Below are 19,924 nucleotides of genomic sequence, written 5' to 3'. Positions count from 1 at the left end.
AAAGATGAATAAAAAAAAAAAAAATAATAATAACAATAAAAACGTGTTGATTTTAAAACGTAATATTATACGATTTTTTTTTTTTTTTTTCATTCGTCCCGTGATATTTAGGTATACAATTTTGTTCCTACAGGACGGTTTATAAACAATGCATTAATTAATTAATAAACAAATCAATCGGTGTATCCATTAAAACCGCGTTGGCCGCCGCCGGTGGTGTGCAACGGGACCGCTTTAAAACCGCCCTCCGCGCGTTTCGTCCTGCTGGTCTCGGTTATCAGTGGTCCGGTATTAACACGTATAGACGTCGTTCTCCGCCATTCGGTCGCATTTCCATGCCGCGGACGAATAACGATTCTGCGTCGGTCGTTCGCGTACCGATCGCGATAAACCGTTTACGAAATATTAATGTGACGATGACGGTCTGACGTTCCGCGGAAGAGAAGCCGGAAACGTTTCCGGCCGGTGTGATCCGAACGCCAGAAGTCCGGGCCATTATCATTGTTACGAAGCTAACCTAAAACCACTATCGTTATTGTATTCTGCTGGCTATGTTTATACACACGTATGTTTACGAAACGGATTCAACGGAACAGCGCACTTCGGCTACGCCTACCTACAACCGCCCCTGCGATGCACGGATATTCTGTCCGTCGTTCGCGTGCAAGAAAACTCGAAAACCTCTCGACCTATATTCATCATCCGCGACCGCGTCCGTCCGACTGCGTTCCCCGACCACCGCGAACGACGAGCGCACAACAGTGTACGGTGTATTTTATTTTCGTAATAAATTTTCGTTCGATCCGGCGGTACCTCTCTGCAATGGTCGTACGACACGTCCGCCGCCGCACTGCCATTTAGTCCGTACGCCCCGCGGTCGGAAAATCGTCGCAACACAACAATCATTATTCATCATCCGTGTTTGGCACTGGTTCAATTCACGAATAATATAAGTACTCTTACTCTGCGACGCGAGGTTCTAGTAATATTTCTCACACATTGTGTACTGCTATATTTTTTCGTTACCAGAAATAAATAAAATTATTATTATTATTATTATCGTTGTCGCGAACGATCGTCTCGGACGCTCAACAGGACAGTGCCGTGCGCAACGATTCGTCGTACGTCTTATCGGACGCGACTAATCGTATCGAGGCAATACGTGCGTACTGTACATCGTGCGTCTTATCCAACCGAAATTAAATCCAAGATTATATCGAAAGACGGATTCGTTTTAAGCCGCCACCCGTTCGCCAGCGGTCACTTTGGTCTTGCGAAACGGTGTGACATGTCTCGCGACGGACCAAAACGATACGACGTATCGTCGTCGAGTAGGTTTTCTTCTCGCGCTTTTGGGTCGAGTTCGACTCAATATTATATGCACGATCTGAACTCCGCTGTTGTTATGTTATTATTATTGCTGTTATTATTATTATTATTATTATATTAATAATATTATATACTCGATTCGTTCCGGACGTGAAATCGGATGCGACGGTCGAATACGAAAAAAAAAAAAAATACCACGAAAATGCTTTTTGTCTTGTTATAATGTTATAATAACACGTCGAGTCAAAATTATGTATATTATAAAAATATTCGTGTATTATATACGATAAAACAAAAAACCGCTCGTCCCAAGTGTTATTATATCTACGTGTCGAGCAGGTTAGCAATAATTCGGTTATGCGGTAATAACGGAACGTAACTTATTATTAATTGCGCCGCCACTTACATTATTCGATGAACTAAAAACATTGTGTTTTCATAGAATTGACAACGGTGGTTTTGAAAAGGAATCTACAAGATCTATCATGTTTTCTCTCTCTATCATTACGACAGCTGCGATTTTGACGAAACAACGACGAAATAATACGTAAAAAGTAATAAAAAAACGGAAATAATAAACGTTCGGTGTTTACGTCCATACAACCGTAAATACGGTTGATTTGGTTCTAAAAATTGTACGAGCGATAAAGTGCCGCCGATGAACACGTACCGTTCGATATTTATTAGCAGTTGATGTACGAATTCGAGTACACGTATGTTATGGCACGATACATAATAATTCGATCGACCGTAATGTGGTGCGAAAACGCGTTACGCGTATGATTATTCGATATAATATGTACGCCTACATAAACTGTAATACGTATTAGTGTATTATGATTTCAAAGGTTTCGCCTGGGCTTGACGATTCGAATTTTATCAAAAAATTATTGCTCCGCGACGACGACGACGACGACGACGACGTTCACCTGTTGCTGTTGTTTTCGGTGTATTAACGGTGGTATTGTGTACAGTGTCCACGAACGACTACCGTATTGCTGCACGAAACAAAAATAAAAGAAATAATACGGAAACGAGAATCTCGGTCGGTCTTCTGGTGTTTATCCAACGCAATAATGTCGTTCTCCCGTTAAACGCCATTAAATCGTTTGCCGAGTTCGCGTTCAACGGTAGGTGTTATTTACAGAAAATAAATGTAGCTACGAATAAAATAATAATCTCGCGCGCGTGTACACAATATAATATTGTATTACACGCACCGGTATTATTATAACTAGTTCGGTATCCGACTAATTATTATCGTGTATTTCGCCTGTCCCGCTACGACGAATTTGTGCTCAAACGTCCCGGGCAACGGGTAGTGGGTACGCACGACGAGTGGATGTAGTAATAACGCAAATGTACTCGTACGCAGTTAGTAGTTACAACAACGGATTCGGTGCGCTCGAAACGGACGAAAACAAAATGTGTAATATATAAAAAAAACCGTTACCGACGACACCTTGACCCGTAAGAGTACATAAAAAAAAAAAAAACGTTTCCTCCGCGTTTAATTGATGTGCGCAGGTTCGATGCGATGGTTCGCACGGAAACGTAAATTATTATTATCATCATTTTTTCGTTGTGTTTTTATCACCACTCGGAACTAGTTTAAGTGCAAATCACTCATTATTTCGTTGTTAAAACGTTTATCGCTAAGCACAACGCTTTATACATGTGTATATATTCTATACGCTTTTCACTTTCGACGAGTACCAATGCTTTTCGCTCACCGCCGTCGCGCTATCACATATCGTGTTGGATCCTCTTTAACCCTTTGGGGTGATTGTGCTGGTGACTGTAGATTTCACTTTCGCGCCGAGTTACCGGTTTTGAACGCAAGCACAGTTATACCATATGCGTACAAGTACAGTGTTGCATGAGTAACTGAACGCAGAGAAATCCTGTCGATCGAATCCGCAAACGAGTATATCGTATAATATTTTTATCGATCGTAACCCGATCGACGAGCACACGCGTCGTTTGTAAATATATTTTCGTGTACATTTTTATACGTGTACGTAACACGTAACGCGGTAGTATTGTTCCGCTTACGCCCGGTAACATTGGTCGCCGGAAAGATACTGCTGGCCCTGCGACGATCGTGACGCGACGAAAGTGCATTTTTGAAACGGTCAAAGAGACGATGGTAGTAATTAGTCGTTCGGCGGAGGAGCGTTCGACGGTTCGGAAACCCACAGCGCGAGATCGTCGCGGTCACGTACGCAATATAGGTTAGGTACGTAATAATTATGGTAATAAAACACTCGCGGACGTCCGGTGGAGACGCGCACGTTCGCCGATGAAGACGTTGCAGAGCGCATGTAAACGACGTCAAATTTTCGTATCGCAGTGGTGTACGGTTAAATAATGGTGGATAATGACACGAAATGACGTAGTGCTTGGCGAGCACAACAATCACGATCGTAGTGTTACCGAGTGAAACGGAGGAAAAAACAACGGTTTACCCGGGGCACGGATGCTATTCGCCGAACACGATGGGCTACGTGAATTAATTATACGAATCACTAAAGTATAGAATACTGACCCGAATCGATTATTCGGCGAGTCGCATTTTTACCGTCGTGACGCGCTTGCACTTGTACACGCGTTACGCGTATATTTCGGAAACGACTCGAACGAAGTGCACTAAGCGCATAGACTCCTCTCTGCACCGGTACATTTTTCCTCGAAACACTGAGAGAGGATTAAAGACCAAAAAAACGACCGACCCGTCGTCCATCTCACTTCAATACATATTCTCGCGCGCCTAACATTTATATAGATGTTTGCACGGTCGGCATTGTCCTCGTTTCGTCCTGTTTCCGCAGGAAACGATGTTACGTACGTGTGCTCCGATTGAACGACAACGGACTCCCGCGGTACGATATACGGTCCGCAGATGATGCGATGACTGCAACGCGAAACGGGCGCGCGCGAGTACGATTGACATCGGATTGTCCACGGTGTCGAAAATCCACGGGGTATCGATCGATCGTTTCTCAACGCGTTAACGCGCGACGACGTCTGCGTCTGAAACAACGATAACAATGTGTGCGGACGGGCACGTTTCGACCGCGTCAAATGTCTGTTGAACTGGACGCGCGTACGCGGGCAACGCATTAGCGCGTGTTTGTACCGTGTGACGTTTCGTTCGTTGTTTACGACGTTCCGATTGCCCCTGCGGTCCTGGGCCAGGTCGCACAACGATAACAATAATTATTGTAATGATACTCTGGTGTCGAGTTTTTCTCTCTCTCTCTCTCTCTCTCTCTCTCTCTCTCTCTCCTTAATACGTTTGCGACGGTGCCATACGCGAGTAACGTCGCCGGAGCATAATATTGTCATTGTTACAACGTAGAGTTGCGCGCCGGAAAACGGCGGCGGCGGCGTGTGCAACGTTCGTCGGTCATAATGCACGCGCGTGTATCGTAATGATACGATAAACGATCGTAACACGAAAACCGTACACGTGCAATACGATCGTCGGCGACGAATTCCGGTCCGGCGACCGATCGTTTACCGTTCGGAAAAGTGCTCGCGAAGGAAATCGCATACGCAGGACTGTCGCGGCGGCCGGCAAAGCAAACGGTCCGGGAACAACGGAGGCGGTGAAACGCGAAAGACTTGAGCGGTAGGACAACGGTACGAGCACGGCGACGGATCCGCAGCCGTGCCGCCGCGGGCAAAACGCGAGACGACCGAACCGTCGAGTTTCTCCGTTCGCCCGTACGAGGCCGCGTTGTTTTCCTTCCCGTGCTCGTACGCAATCCGTTCGCCGACAACGACTACGAAAACGTTAAACGAACGCAGTTCTGAGCCCAGAATCAGTCGGTTCTCGCGGCGAATCCCATCCGCTGAACGCGGCCCGAGCCGCATAGGCGGTTACATGGGTGGATGGGGGTGCTTGGAGGGCTTAAACGTGATCGAACCGCACCACAAACGACAAAATAAATTGTGTATCACCAATATTCGATGTTTACAATATTTATTTTATTTTGTTCGACGACGGCGGGAGATGACCGCACCACCCTTTTTCGCGCGCGGACGTTATCGAGGGCCGGATCGGAAGTCAAATCAAAGAAACCAGTTTTGCGCTCGATGAAATATTATTCGCGCGCGCGGACTTTCTCCGTCACTCTTGCTTTCGTGCGCGCGCGCACCCAGTACCTACGTACGTTGTAAACACGTCCGTATATTATAAATATGTACACACACACACACACACATGTGTACATATCGTATCAGTTGTACGGGCGATCGGTAGAAAGTTTACACACCCGCCGTCGGCGCTCACGACGGCCGTTTTCACACGTTTCGAACTTGACCTTTGCACCGGCGCACCGTTTTCGCGACGTCCACGTCGCTTGATTGTTTTTCGGCACGATAAATCGACCGCACCCCGACGTACGCAACGTTGGTCAAAGCTCTGTTTTCGTGAACTTGACGGTTCTCGGAGCAAAAAAAATCGTAAAAACAGAAACGTGGTCAAAAACGAATAAAATTTGTTCGCTTAAAAATTATTACTCTTGCCATTCTCTACGTACGCGAACGATATGGTATGTAATGTGTACGTGCGACATTGCATAAAATAATAACGTATATTGTAGTTGCAGTGCAGGTATTGTACCGTCTGTGCCTTAATTCGTTTGAGTACCATACAATATCGCACAATCGCATGTCCTCCCTTCCCCCCCTAACTGCTGGTCCGGCGTGGTGCGCCCAGTAAGTACGGAAGATCTGAAATCGATGGTTGTTGAGGGGGCGAGGGCGGAGAAAAGTGAAGTAACGAGTATCAGCAACAATCATATTAATGTTATGATAACAGCAATCGATAACGCGTTGGTACGTGTGGAATTCAATTCACTCTTTCATTCGGCGTTATGATCGCAACAGTACCGCGTGATCGATTTTCAAACTTTCTACGGACACCGCAGTTTTCGCATGCGCTTGAACACGCACACGGTAGATATGGCCGATACGAGTGTCCGCGGTGTGCGTCGATCAATATTCCTAGTCGGTTTCCGATTTAATTTGCGCGCAGTCATAGAAATGCATTACATGAATCGATACGGACTTACAGATAATATTATATTCAAGCGAGTCGGCATAAAAATAAAAAATTAAACCTGCTTATTGTTTTGTTTTAGATTTTTATCATGATAAATACCTACTGCAACCGCGCGCTATTATATAATTATAGTAATATTGAATAATGTTCACGGAACCGATTGTTTTGAAATATTTTTTATTCGCCGTATGTCCACGGTACGAGTACAATATTATGCACGATCCCTTGTGTTCAATAAATCGGTGCTTACTAAAAATACGTTTAATTAATTCGTCGTTGCGTAATGTATGGAACAAATTTTGGTCAACCGTCGGACCGTTGCGACTTGTAAGTGTTCAGTCGGCACCACTGTGGACATGAAACGATGATGCACGTTGTAGGGCGAGGGGAGGAAGAAAAAAAAAACGAAAACTCGGCGTCTATAATAATAAACACATTCGATGCACGTACGCGCACTATATCCTGGTATATTAGTAAATTACGATGATGGATGATGTAATTACAATACACGTTCGAGGGAAAGGACGCCAACAATGACGGTCAAGAATACGATGAAAGTAACAAATGGAATTTGATCGTCATTATATGTTGATTTCATTTTTTTTTTTTTTCTGTTATTATTATTAGTCGGATTGTGTTTCACGGCGTGTAACCAAATGCATGCGCATAGATTTCTCCGATCAACGCTCATTTGGGTGATCTCATACGGTATGTTGAGTAAAAAAAAACAACGTTAATGGTCACTAGGAACCATATCAAGAGGAGCTCCACGTTCATTATATTTTATTGAACACACCCACATAACCACACATGGAATTCGACGAAAGTTAAACAATGTTTTACGTTTTGACCTTAACGGCCGTTTAATCTCTCTCTCCGTCTGCGAATTTTTTCGTTAAAACCAAACGAACGGCTATTACTACTGCTGAGTACTCTTGCGGTTCAATGAGAAAATAACGCATCGTTATGTAATACGACATTTTTCTCGTGTAAATATTTTTGAAACGATTAAAAACGAATTAATGAATCCGACAGCCGACTCTCGTCAAAAACAATTGCAAACGATTCCGGCGTCTATGTTATTGTAACGTTCGAAAATGTGGTTCTTTTTTTTCATAACACTCGTGAACAGCGTTAAGAATTATTTTGTTACCGGAAAACAATTACGTTTAACGCGATTCGTGTGAAATTGTTAGAGAGATATGGCCACGGACGTTGTCGTTCGATTACGATATTGCGGCCGTGGAGTAGGTCTGCGTCGATGAATTTTGATGGCATCAACCGTGTTGTTTATCAGCCACACAAGCCGTTCGCGTTGACACGTTATTATATAATATATGCGCGTTGCAAGCGAGTCATCGTTCGTACGGTCTTGGAAAGTTTATTCCCGTACAGTAAAATACATTCAAACGTCGGGAATACCGTATACGATATTATTTACTATTCACTGCTAGTTGATGATGCGATCACTCGCCTACATACCCCGTACGGCGACGGATGTTCGAACGTTTCACGATTTCATTCCCGTCCGCGGTCGGTGTTCGCGAACTCGGACGAAGAGCGCAACGACGTCCGCGGACACGTTTCTTTGTCCGCAGACACCCTGTGATCGAACGTGTCATTCGCGCGGTGCCCCGTCCGCCCAGCCGACGTCTTGGAAAAAATTAATTTACTTCCGTAGACGTTACGCCAACGGTTGTCAGTGTTTCAATTCCATTTGTCCGCGTGAAAACACGTATTTGGCGATAAGTACGCGCAAAACCGATCTGTCCGTTTTGCACCGGTCGCGATTATCACTATTGTTCGGAGGCAACTGTACCCGGCGCCCCCGTACGCAGCGGTGCGCAATTCAACGCGATAATTATCACGTTCGGTCGTTCGTTGTGCGGTTCGCAAACGGTGATATGACGTCACGTCCACGCGAAAGCCCAATTACAGGTGCGGTCGGTCCAGGGCTGTGGCGTTACGTAAAAGGGCGGGGCCGATCGTTGCTTTTACGCGCGGACAAACCAGCCGGATCTACCGCAGCTACTCCACCACCTGCCAGGGACTACAATGTTGTTTCTTCATTCTATTTCCGATCGAAGTTTTCGTAAAAATTAATTAATTTGTTAATAGCATCGGTTGGGTCTAAAATTAAGTTCACGGATACCGTAAAATATTAAACTTCGATTAATAAGTTGAGAAGTAAAAAAATGTTTCAACATTAAATTCCATGAAATTGTATTTGAACACGGTGTTAGACGGAAATACAAGTATTATTCTGCATTGGAAACTTTGAAAAAATAATATGTCAATTGACTTTGAAAAAAAACGAGTTAAACTAACAAGTGAATAAAATTAAATAACCCGTGGGAGCCCATACTCGTTTTTATGTATATACGTTTTAATTAATGATGCGTACATATAACATATCGGTATGTGTAACAGAGCGAAACTTTCTATTATCGATCGGCCGCCGTCTGCATGACTACCGTTTTTTTGACAGAACCGCCTTTTTTTTTTCCCCGTTCAAGAGAACCCATACAGTTTACGGGTTTCCATTTACACGTGATGTGTACAAACACAATACAATGTTCAGCAGTGTTGTCTAAGCGCATGAAACCGGCACGAACGTGTTGTTTTCAAATATCACTTAAAATGGAAGAAATCGAATGCATGTATAAATGATTTTTTTCTTGCTCTCCGTAACGATATCGACTGTGAATATGTACACATATAGACACACACACACACACACACACTCGCACACACATTATAGCGTACGCTTTCTTCGGCGCACAAATAATACGTTCGACGAGACTTCAAAAACGAGTTGCATGGGATTTGCGGTCGGGTCGCCGACGCCCGAATAATTAACGCGCGATTGTGAAATGTGACTGCGCTGCAACGTGCCACGATTATGATTATGTACACGACAACATCATGGTCGATCGGATGCTTTTATAAAAGTACCAACCGCTTAACCGATCGTACGTATTATACCTTGCGAGCGCGCGCTCCCGCGGTGATTATAGTCGGCGTCCGATGGTTTTACGTAATCGCTTTCAAACTTTGTCGTAGGCACGTGACACCGGTGGTCATTGAAATAGGACATTCCGGTTTGACGTTCCGAGCACTTGGCGAACCTTGAAACGCGTTGCTTGTAGACGGGGTAACGAGACGAACGACGCGGTCATTTACATATTATAACACTCGCGTACGCGCTACGTGCCATTCGGATCGGTTGCTTCCACCGTTGACGCGTAACCGCGCGTATAATATTACCGTCCGCGAAGAGCCATCGCATGTTGACTTTGGCGTCGGTTCCGTCGTTTTTCCTCCAGCCACCGGCGCACTCGACGGTTCCGTTCGCTAAACTGGCACTGCGCGTATTTTCACATTTTTCTGGAGGAGGGCCGAGTGATCGAGTTGCCGAAAAACGTGTGCGGGGGCAGGGGAACGACGACAAACCGGTCCAAAAGTATATCGATTTGTGCTTTGCTCACGAGTTAGCCGTACAGCACGCGTCTCGTTTTTCCGGTTCACGTCAACGGTTCTACAAAGTACGTGTTTGAGTTTCGATCATGTGACGACTTCGGAATAGCCGGTGTACGGCTGTGTATGGCGAGGTACGCACGTACGTCACTGGCAGATTTCAGCGCGTCGGGTCGATGACGGGAAATCGGGAAAACGACGGCGAGAAGAAAAACCCCTCGTCCGAAACGTTGCACGCATGCGAGTTCACTCATTGTGCGGTTATTGTTATCGGACGTGTTACGATTATCACGACCTCGTGTTTGTTCCAACTGCGAACGCGCACGCGGACGAGCCGTACGAGATCAGCACCGTGTGAACCACCGGTCCGTCGTACCGTGTTATGCAAATCGCGCGACCGACGACAATAGTGTCCGAAATCGTGTGTCGCCCACGCGTACGGGGTTTTCTCTTCACGCAGCCTCCGCCGTACGCAATGATGACGGCGATAACCGCGGACAGTTGTTCGTTTCCTTTTTGGTATCTTCCGACCACGCACTGGCGTGCCGTGTTGCTCGTCACGCGAGAGTCGAAATGAAAAGTGAACGGGAAAAAACAACGCGCGCCGCCGTTTTTCCAGGGGCCAGGGGGGGGGGGATATAGAAAAAAGAAAACGAACGGTGTACGAGCCGAACCTACCGCGAACCGCTCGTGAAGGGTTTGAGTCATGTTCGTTAATGCCACGTATGCACTTGCGATCCGCTCGCGAACCAATACCGACAACGAACCAACAGCAGCGTCCCCCGCTTGTACCGGGTTAGCGAGAGGTTCGTTAAGAAAACCTACTCTCGATGGACCGGCGCGAACGGTTTGAGGGGATGTGCTCGCGACCCCCTGACGAAATCTCAGGGCCGCGGAACTATTGATTCGCGTCGTTTAACTTGCGGTGCTTCGTCAACGAAACGGACCGCGCGCGCTCCGGGTGTTTCCCGCAACCCTTGACATCGCGCCGTTACGGTTTACCACCGAAATACACGTTTTACGGACAGCGATTTTGTCCCGGTCCGGACAACGGGTCTCCTAATCGCCAACCTTAATTGAGTCTTCGCAATCAAACGCGTAACAATAAACCGTTTTACGTCGGACCCGTCGCCGCGGATCTCGTCCGTCCGTCTTCGAGAACCCATTATTGCTCGCAGGGTCAAACTCGCGCGCGATTCGCTCATTCATCCCGGGAACGGTCTAAAGAATACGATTCTCTCCGTCCGAAATAGCAAATTTTTACACCAACAATACATTTTTAATACGATTATACGATTCCAATACGTGTAAAACGAAAAAGTTTTATTTTTAAACGCGCTTCAAGTTGTCGGTACGTTTGATCCGTTGAATTTCAATCCGATTGCAAAGGATTACGAGGGGCGGGCAGGGACCCGTGTAATTCTTGCACGCGCGTAAAAAGATGATCGGTCGCGCCAGTGCGCGTTAACAACGGTTGTTGATAGCGGTACGCGAACCGTACTTATTATGCGTACGCAAATTCTGTGTTCGTGTATAGGTGTATACCGATTACCAGGTACGCAATAAACCGTTGGCGGACACGGTGCCTGAACGTACGCGTGTTTTTGTTATATCACGCGAATCGCAACGATTTTCTTCCGACGAGCGTCATCGTAGCAGCGGCGGCGGATCGATCCCGCTAGGGCGCACGGTAATTCAATATGCGATTTCCACACGCGCACCGTAAGCTTGGAAATCGATTTTTATTGTTTTTTTTTTTTTTTTTTATTTAGTTTTTTTTTAGAAAATCAACGGGTCATAACAATGCGTCCGATCGTCAACGCCACGTTTGTTGCCACGCCGCGGGAAACCATGTATTGCACTACTCATCGTCCGTCTCGCGTTTTCTATTCCGTGCGAATAATACGATGTCGGATCGGTATTCGCATGGTATTGATATGACTACGCGTCGCGGTGCACAACAATAACCGTGTACGCCTACAATATCTAGACGCGTGAACGGCACTCTCGCAGGTACACCGCGATATGTATGTCTACCGTACACTGGTCGTGATATTACACGTGTACGGGTGGGACGACTGTGACAAAGCCGTCGCGACGGAAAGGAAAACGTGTATAATAATGTATTACGATGCGTTTTAACGATATGCGCGCAGAAATCTGAGACTTCGAAGAATCAGGAAGTGTTATGACTGTTTAAAAAATTCATTTCGATAAAAAATGAAGAGAAACGTCACTGCGGCTGCAGGTAGGTTGAAAACGATGAAAAAAGTGTCGGTAAAAATGTGTAAAAAAAAAAAAATTGTATTCGTGTAGAAATTCAAGTGAAACACACTTTGAGCCCAGCCGGCAGTGAATATTACCGATCGTAGTCGTGTACACGCAACTGAACGGTGTAACGCAAAATCAAATACAATTGTATTTGTACAAATCGTACGGTAGACCTTTTTTTCCGTCTCTTCAAATCGCACATTTACGTATTATTATGCGATACCAGATGCGATATTGTTGCGGAAAACCGTTCGCTTGGAATCGATCAGTACTGTTCGATCCGTCGTTACGTTGTTTTTTTAGTTTCTTCTTTTCAATTAAAATATAAATTATTAGAATTGTGTTGGTAAAAATATTAAAAATGTTAAAATCATTATATGATATAAATAAAGATTAATGGAAAAGAAACTAAAAAACAAAAAAAAAAACCTATAAAATACATTTTTAACCATATCTGTGGTCTAAATAGATCATAGATAATCCTAAGTCTGTTAAAAAGGGAAATAAAATATTAGTATAATATAGTACTTACCAAAAAATATTCAGGAACTAGTGTAGTACTTATAAAAATCCGGGACCCAACTAGTGTAGTAATTTTAAATTCGGGACCTAATTCGGATGCAGCCCACTAATATACTCCGAGCAGGGTTGTTATGTTTAAAACAAAATGATTAAAACTGTTTTAAGCAATTCTGTTGAAACATAAACTTATGTTTATAAAAGTTGTTTTTCATTTAAGTGATTTAAACTTATTCTTAAATAATTTAGAGTTAATATTAAAGCAATGCGGTATCTATTAAACATGTAGGAACATAGGAATTAGGATATAATAAACACTAGTAAAAAAATAATACTGACCTATTTTAAGAATTTTAAGTTACGAGCAGAGCGAAACTAGGGAAAAAAACACGAGGATTCATCCCCGAGCGTTAAAATCTTAGAGGGTGTGATTTTTATGGTATATAATTTACTATTTGGATATTTTTAACTTTGTTACTGATACTGCGTTTAAAACTCAATAAGTGTGATTGTGTGCTACTAATTAAAAAATAATTGCAGGGAAGGCTATTTGTTTGATTCTTGGTCTACGATAGGACGTAATTTTAACATTTCCCCGTTACGTAAACATTTCTAGTTCCACCTCTGGTTACTTGTTATAACTTAATAATAATACACACATCACACGAGACACGAGTAACTAACCGTTGATTAGTTATACAACAATCTCAATAACTGCTGATAAAGTGATATCGAGCGTCGCTGTCTGTTAATCATAGATCAGGAATTTCTTGTTTTCAAACTTTCTTAAAACGGTTTTAAACCCGTTTAAGACAATTGAATAAAAACGCGTCATTAAAGCCACGCATCGATTACAATCGGTGTGTGTACAGATTGGTTTGTACAATGTTCGGGGAAACGGGGAGTCCGGGCGTTGCGGTACGCGAAGTTATTCGTCAGACGGCGATGACTGCCGCGGCAGTGCTGTGACACTAACAGATTAACCGCGATTAAACGGTTTATCCCGGAACGATCTCGATCACCGAATTCGCCCTCTAAAAAATATACCGAAATGTAGGTCGTCAACGCGCGCACCACCCGGCTGCTGCTCGGCCGGAGGTAATGACATAATTATTAATCGTCAGGTGTTCGAAGTGCGACGAGCGAGCGAGAAAAATAAAGGAAAACGTTACAGCTACGCGTTTAACGCTCTCTCACACACGCGCGTACGCACACTCCGTAGTCTATTTATGTATAACGTTGAATGCAATCGTGTTATTCCTTTTGAGAAAGAAAATAATAGTCGTACGGTTTGTCGGACGCACGACAACGACGCGTGGTTGTGTAACGCGCGATTTTTGTTTTCCATTTTCAAACCGATAATTTGTCGTCACATAACACGTCACGTAACACGTGTGGAACTTTTACATCGGGGTAACCGAACGTTTACGGTGACCGGTCAGTAAAACCGCATTGACGATCCGTATTTGGACCAACGTAAATACGAATCGTCGAACACATCGAAACAATACCGAACGATCGCGACGGTACCGCAAACGTGTTGTTTCCGTCCGTTCTCCGATCCGCCGGTTAAGCATCGCCGCAGGGTTTTTACCGTTCAACCTTGACCGACGGGGTGGCGTTCGCGTCGTTCAATTGGAATATGCCCGTTTGGACAGTAACGAAAACGCGGACGACCGCTGCCGACGTACCGTGTAGGTTAACGTTCGACGTACGATTAATACGTTTTTCGAAAACCTTTGGGAACGCGCACCGTTCCGCGCGGTTTTCCGAAACGTTCGGTTTCCGCACCGCCGCGTATCGCATACCTGCGGCACACGGCCACGTGATGTGCGCGTGCGACGTAGCGACGGTGTTCGCGGGCAGGGTCCGCGAACTGCGGACAACCGCACCGGCGTAATGTACGCGCGCTAAATATTTTATCGCGCGTACACGTGCATGAGACGGAAACGAACGTTCGGATCGGAATGCCAACGGGTTCGGTGCGCGCGCGCGCGCGCGATGACGTTCGATAGCGTTCGGAAAACAAAATCGATGACAACAATACATTTGTAACCCGAATAACGAGGCAGCGGAGGACAAAACTTTGCGTGCGTTTCCACGCGTACGGCGGCGGAGGGCACGGTTTTCGGGACGGCACGTGTGAAGAAATTTTGTCGGTTAAACGCGCGTACGTTTATGTGTTCCCGCGTAGCCGGGCATAAAGAACGCGATAAAGCGAAAACCGAGTGCGGTCCGACTGGTTTTCGTACCTACATACAGCAGTAACGGACGGCGGGCAGGTAGTCGTGTATAGTAATGCTCGGAGGCTTCCGGCTTCGGCCGGCCCCAGAAATTGTGTCAGACTCACCGCCGCCGCCGCCGCCGCCGCCTCATCGTGGTAACCCACGACCGCCGTCGTCATCCGGCGATTATTTTTCCCCCTTATCACCAGTTGTGCCACATTGTCTTCACGACGAAACCGCCAAAACTTCTTTTCCCGACAAATCTGCTCTTGCTTACTATTATTATTATTTTTGTTGTTATTATTATCATCATCATCATTATTATTATTATTATTATTATTATTATTATATTATTATCATCATTTTACTGCGTTTTGTTTTTATTTTTTTCTCTCGTTTTTCAGTCTCGTCGACCGACAATCGTTGTCGTACATAATTTGCCATTCAACGGAATCGTGGGATGTACGAAATTCATCTGCATGCGAAATTATGATGTACCTATTACCGTACGTGTTTTTTGACCTTTTTTCATTTCGCCTATTTCTGTTTTTAATCCTTCGAGATTCCCGATACTCTCTACGACCATTTTATTATTTTAATCAATCTCGAATTGGTTTCTTTTTGTACATAATATAGGCTCCTGTCCTAAACACGTGTGTTCGATCGTCAAGGGACATTGTGTTCGTGTACTGCTAACGAGCAATACGAATTCTCACAGAACCGTCTAATGTCTCCGGAGGATTTCACCTGGAACCGCTATGGATCGTCGCGCCAACAGGTTCGGTATCTCTTACATCGACAGTATAACAACAAAAAACAAAAACAAAAAAAAAAAAAAAAATCGAGTACATTGATCTGTTCTTGTGCGTTTGATAAACGTTTTGGGACGCGAAATCTCGGTAAAATACTAAATACTCGACTATCACAAACAATATTTATCGGAGTAATAAACGATATACAACACGCAATATTGTTCAGTTGCAGCGGTTGACGAAACGTTATTATTGAATTCGAGTGTTATTCGTTTGCCTTCGCGGGTGACGAAACAATGTACACGATATGCAATATCGTCAACGATTTACGCTTCGGATACACGTGTATCGTATGCACGACCGTACGTCGTTGATGCTGCATAAATCGCGGGAACAGATGATACGTGCGACCACTTTCGCCGCCGTCGGGGGATACGGTTTTCTAAACGCGAAAAACCTATCGTCAGCAGGCAAACCATCTCGCGCACCGTGCGTTCAAACGTAATAATATGAAAAAAAAAAAAAAAACGTACGTATATTGAAATGTAGAAAGTATAATGACGAAAAATAAATTCCAAACAAAACGCGTGCGTAGGAGGCAATTATGTATATCGCACCGTAAGCGTTATGCGCGGAGACTTCAACGCCCCGCCGTAGCTCTTCCTTGCGATCAGTTCGCGCTCTCGTTTTGATTAATGAACACCATAACATCGTATCATCGGCATCATTATTATAATACCATGGCGATAACAACCGCGGTAACAGCACAATGAACTTTTACTTTTCGCCGCTCCCGCGATAATATATTGTTATGTTATAGGTGCACGCGTGTGTTACATGCGTTTATTTATTTGTTTCATATTTTTTTATTTATTACTTTTTTTTTGATAATTTTTTTTTTTATTTTTCATCTCCGTACCCGTACACGCCCGCAACGATTGTGCGATAACCCGCGGAGAAACAACAATGCAATTACATTGTCGTCCTTTCGGTACGACCTATCCACGCGTACGTATACATAATAATAACATGATCGCGAGATCTTTCGATTACGTACCTAACATGTATAGCTCGTCCTGCGCGTTGGAAAACGGTTATCGCGGCCACGAGAAAACAATGGCGAAAAACGACCGATTCGTTAGAAGAAGAAAAAAACAGCATCCCGAAACATGATCGGATATATGCTAACGACGACAACGTAATACGCGTACACGAACGAAAGTATATGTTTTTCGAATTACGTGTGTTTTTTTTTAATTTTTTTTATATATATATATATATATATATATTTTTTTTCTATTCCCATTGTATTTAATCTGTTTCAAATAGTTTCCGACCTTCACCGCGTCTACTGTTCGCTATTGTTTGTCCCGTGCATATCGTTTACCATAGCGCCCCGGCGGCGCTCTAACAGAAGAACAACGCGCACCGAACACAATGATAATAGCAATAGTAATAGCAATGAAAATAATAATGATAATAATATCATTTCAAAAGAAAGGGAATACGGAAAAACGAGTAAAACGGGTGTACGTGCCGAGTAAAACGCGTATTAGATTTGTACTTTTACCAGCTTTATTAGATCCGGGAACGGGAGCAATAAAAATAATGCCGGACGACGGACATTACGCGTTTTGTGGTTGTAAAAAAATGAAAAAAAAAAAAAAAAAAAATACAGATATATAATAGGTCCGATGAAAATGCGTTACACGAACGAGACTTGTAATGGCTTCTATAGTCACCGCAATGCAAGTGTATGAACGTGACAGGCATTTCGTGTCGAAAAAAAAAAAAAAAATAATAATAAAATAGGAACTAAAACAATTCCGCGATACCATTTTGTGTGATTCGTACGGAACACTGCGAAATCGGAGTGTAACGGCACTTGCCGAGGTGTGTAAAACGGCTGTTTTTCGAAAACGGTTTTACCGCGACTTCGCGATAAAACGTCGCGCGTTGAAAACAAACGAAAACAATGATACACGAACGTTCGCATTGTTTTTGCACTCGATACATACATCTCGTATGTGTTACAGTCGTAGACGCGACGACTAGACGTAGACGTAGACGCAACGCGGGAAAAATCAAAACGTAGCTTATACTACGGACGTCTCGCGAAGGCCAAGACTCGGTAATAAACAAAAACGGTCGCATACCGTACTCGTGTAGGTATACACATACATATATATATATTTAGTTCGAGGTGCCGGGTTTTTTAGAAAGGAGAACGATAATGTTATTCTTTCGAGGCGCACGCGGTCCAAAGACCGTGCGCGCGTAGTATCCGAACCGTCGACCGGTGATCATTCGATTCACTCACCTTCGCTTAACGCTAAACAGTCGAATACGAATAAGCTGGCGAGCAGCAGCGCCAGCGTTCTGGCGGGCAAAAGCTTCTTGCGCCTGGCGGCCATTCTCAGCGCGTCCGTCGATCCCGCTGTCAAAACGCAACACACGAACCGTTAAACCGGCACCACATAGACCGCGAACCGGTGGTAATCCTGTGGGACGTCGAACATTTCGCGCGCAGGGTTCACAGCATTTTACGACGCCGCGCGGTTGCCGGTGGAAGATGTCGGACGTGCACGTGAAAAAGCGAAACGGACGGAAAAGAAAATACGAAAAAAAAAAAATAAAAAAATAATAATAATAACAATAATAAACGAATAAAAAACTGCGAAACGAACACTGCCGCGCCCGGTAAGTGTTAAAGACGGCGGCGCGGAATACGTCCACGGGTGCGCGCGCGCGTACGTGTATAATCGTCGGCGGAACTTGTGTGTGGTTCACTCGCGCGATTCGGACATGGTGCCGCGGTCTGTGCCAACGAACGAATGAGGTTAACCTCGATCCACCGCCGCGCGCTGCCACAACAGATCTTTCACCACGTTTCCTTCTTCTTCTTTTTATTTATTTTTTTTATTTTTCTTCTTCGCTACACTCGAGCTATTACTACTACCACTACTACCACTACCACTACTACTACTACTACTACTACTACTACTACTACGACTACTACGACTACTACTACTACTACTACTACTACTACTACTACGACTACTACTACTACTACTACTACCACTACACACTACACACTACACACTACACGTTTGCCGCCCCGGAGAAGGGCACAGCGTAATAGTACAACAGCAATAACGATAATGATAATAATAATAATAATAATAACGATAATAATATTGATAATAATGACGTCCAGTTAGCGCGCGTGCATTGTTGACCGGTAGTGGTGTAGGCACAACGCGTGTCCGGTACCGAAGCCGTCGCGTCGTGTCCGTCATTAATTAAAAACCCGCCGACGGTATTGCTCGTCGACCTCCGCGACGGCGACCGAATGACCTGTAACCGCGCACCGCCCCTAATACGGTGGTGATGACGACCGTTTCTCCGAAGATCCACCGACGACCCGATGACCGCCGTCCGTAGAGCCTACGGAACACGTCGTACCTGCTTACCGTTTTACGGAAACCTACGGATCGATTTATAACGGATCGATTGAGCGGTCAGTTTTCGTCAACAGATCTTCAAAAGGAATACGTTCTTCGATCGTACGAACGTGCACGTGAAACGTGTTTTTTTTTTCCCGTTTTCCGGATCTCGTCAACGGTTCGTTTAGACCCCGTACGAATGGTATTGAAATGTTTCTTGCGCCCCGAAATCGTACCGCTGCTCCGTTCCGCGCGTGCAGAATGCATAGGTAAAAATCAAATAATTGCGAGTGAAAAATGATCACGATCGCACGGACCATCGTCTAAACGGAGAGCATAATAATATTTCGGAAAAAATGAAAATCATATTTACTTTACCGCTTTAAACATCGTTTGCGGTGGATTCGTTGATGACGACATGTCCTTATTCGCTTTGAGTTACACAATTTAGTCGAGATCGGGTGTCAGGGATACTTGGCACTCCGGGCAATTTCTTTGTAAATATTCTATGAACTGAGTAATCTATGGATAATCAAAACGAGATGGAATGGAAGTTCTTATTTACAATGACAATATTAATAAATTCTTGATTCAGTTCTGAAACTGAATATTAATAAATATTATGCAAATATCTTTCATTCGTTTTTAAAAACATACAACGTAACATTATATACGTATTAGTTTTAATTATACTACGAAATATGCATGCGTTATCACGGAAAAAAACTAATAACATCACCCCGCGTATTTTAAGGGTATGTTAATATATATATATATATATATATATATATTTTACTCATTGCACTACAAAATAATAAATAAGTAATAAAACAT

The 19,924-nt window shown here is 44.2% G+C and overlaps 1 protein-coding gene across 2 annotated transcripts in view; it reads right to left on the bottom strand.

Moving 5' to 3' along the window:
- The window catches only part of LOC112684009 (mucin-16), a 74,455-nt gene extending 55,955 nt beyond the window's left edge, over positions 1–18,500 (bottom strand). For both annotated transcript variants that reach the window (XM_025555296.1, XM_025555297.1), the window contains exon 1: positions 17,965–18,500. In XM_025555296.1, the coding sequence (XP_025411081.1) occupies positions 17,965–18,058 (94 nt within the window). In that variant the 5' untranslated portion in view covers positions 18,059–18,500. The remainder of the gene's footprint in view (positions 1–17,964) is intronic.
- Between the last annotated feature and the right edge of the window lie 1,424 nt (positions 18,501–19,924).

The sequence above is a fragment of the Sipha flava genome, unplaced genomic scaffold, assembly GCF_003268045.1.
Source record: "Sipha flava isolate LNK unplaced genomic scaffold, YSA_version1 239_pilon_pilon, whole genome shotgun sequence".
Classification (NCBI taxonomy): Eukaryota; Metazoa; Arthropoda; class Insecta; order Hemiptera; family Aphididae; genus Sipha; species Sipha flava.
Note: the sequence above shows the minus strand (reverse complement) of the source record. Positions and strands in the feature narration are given on the sequence as shown.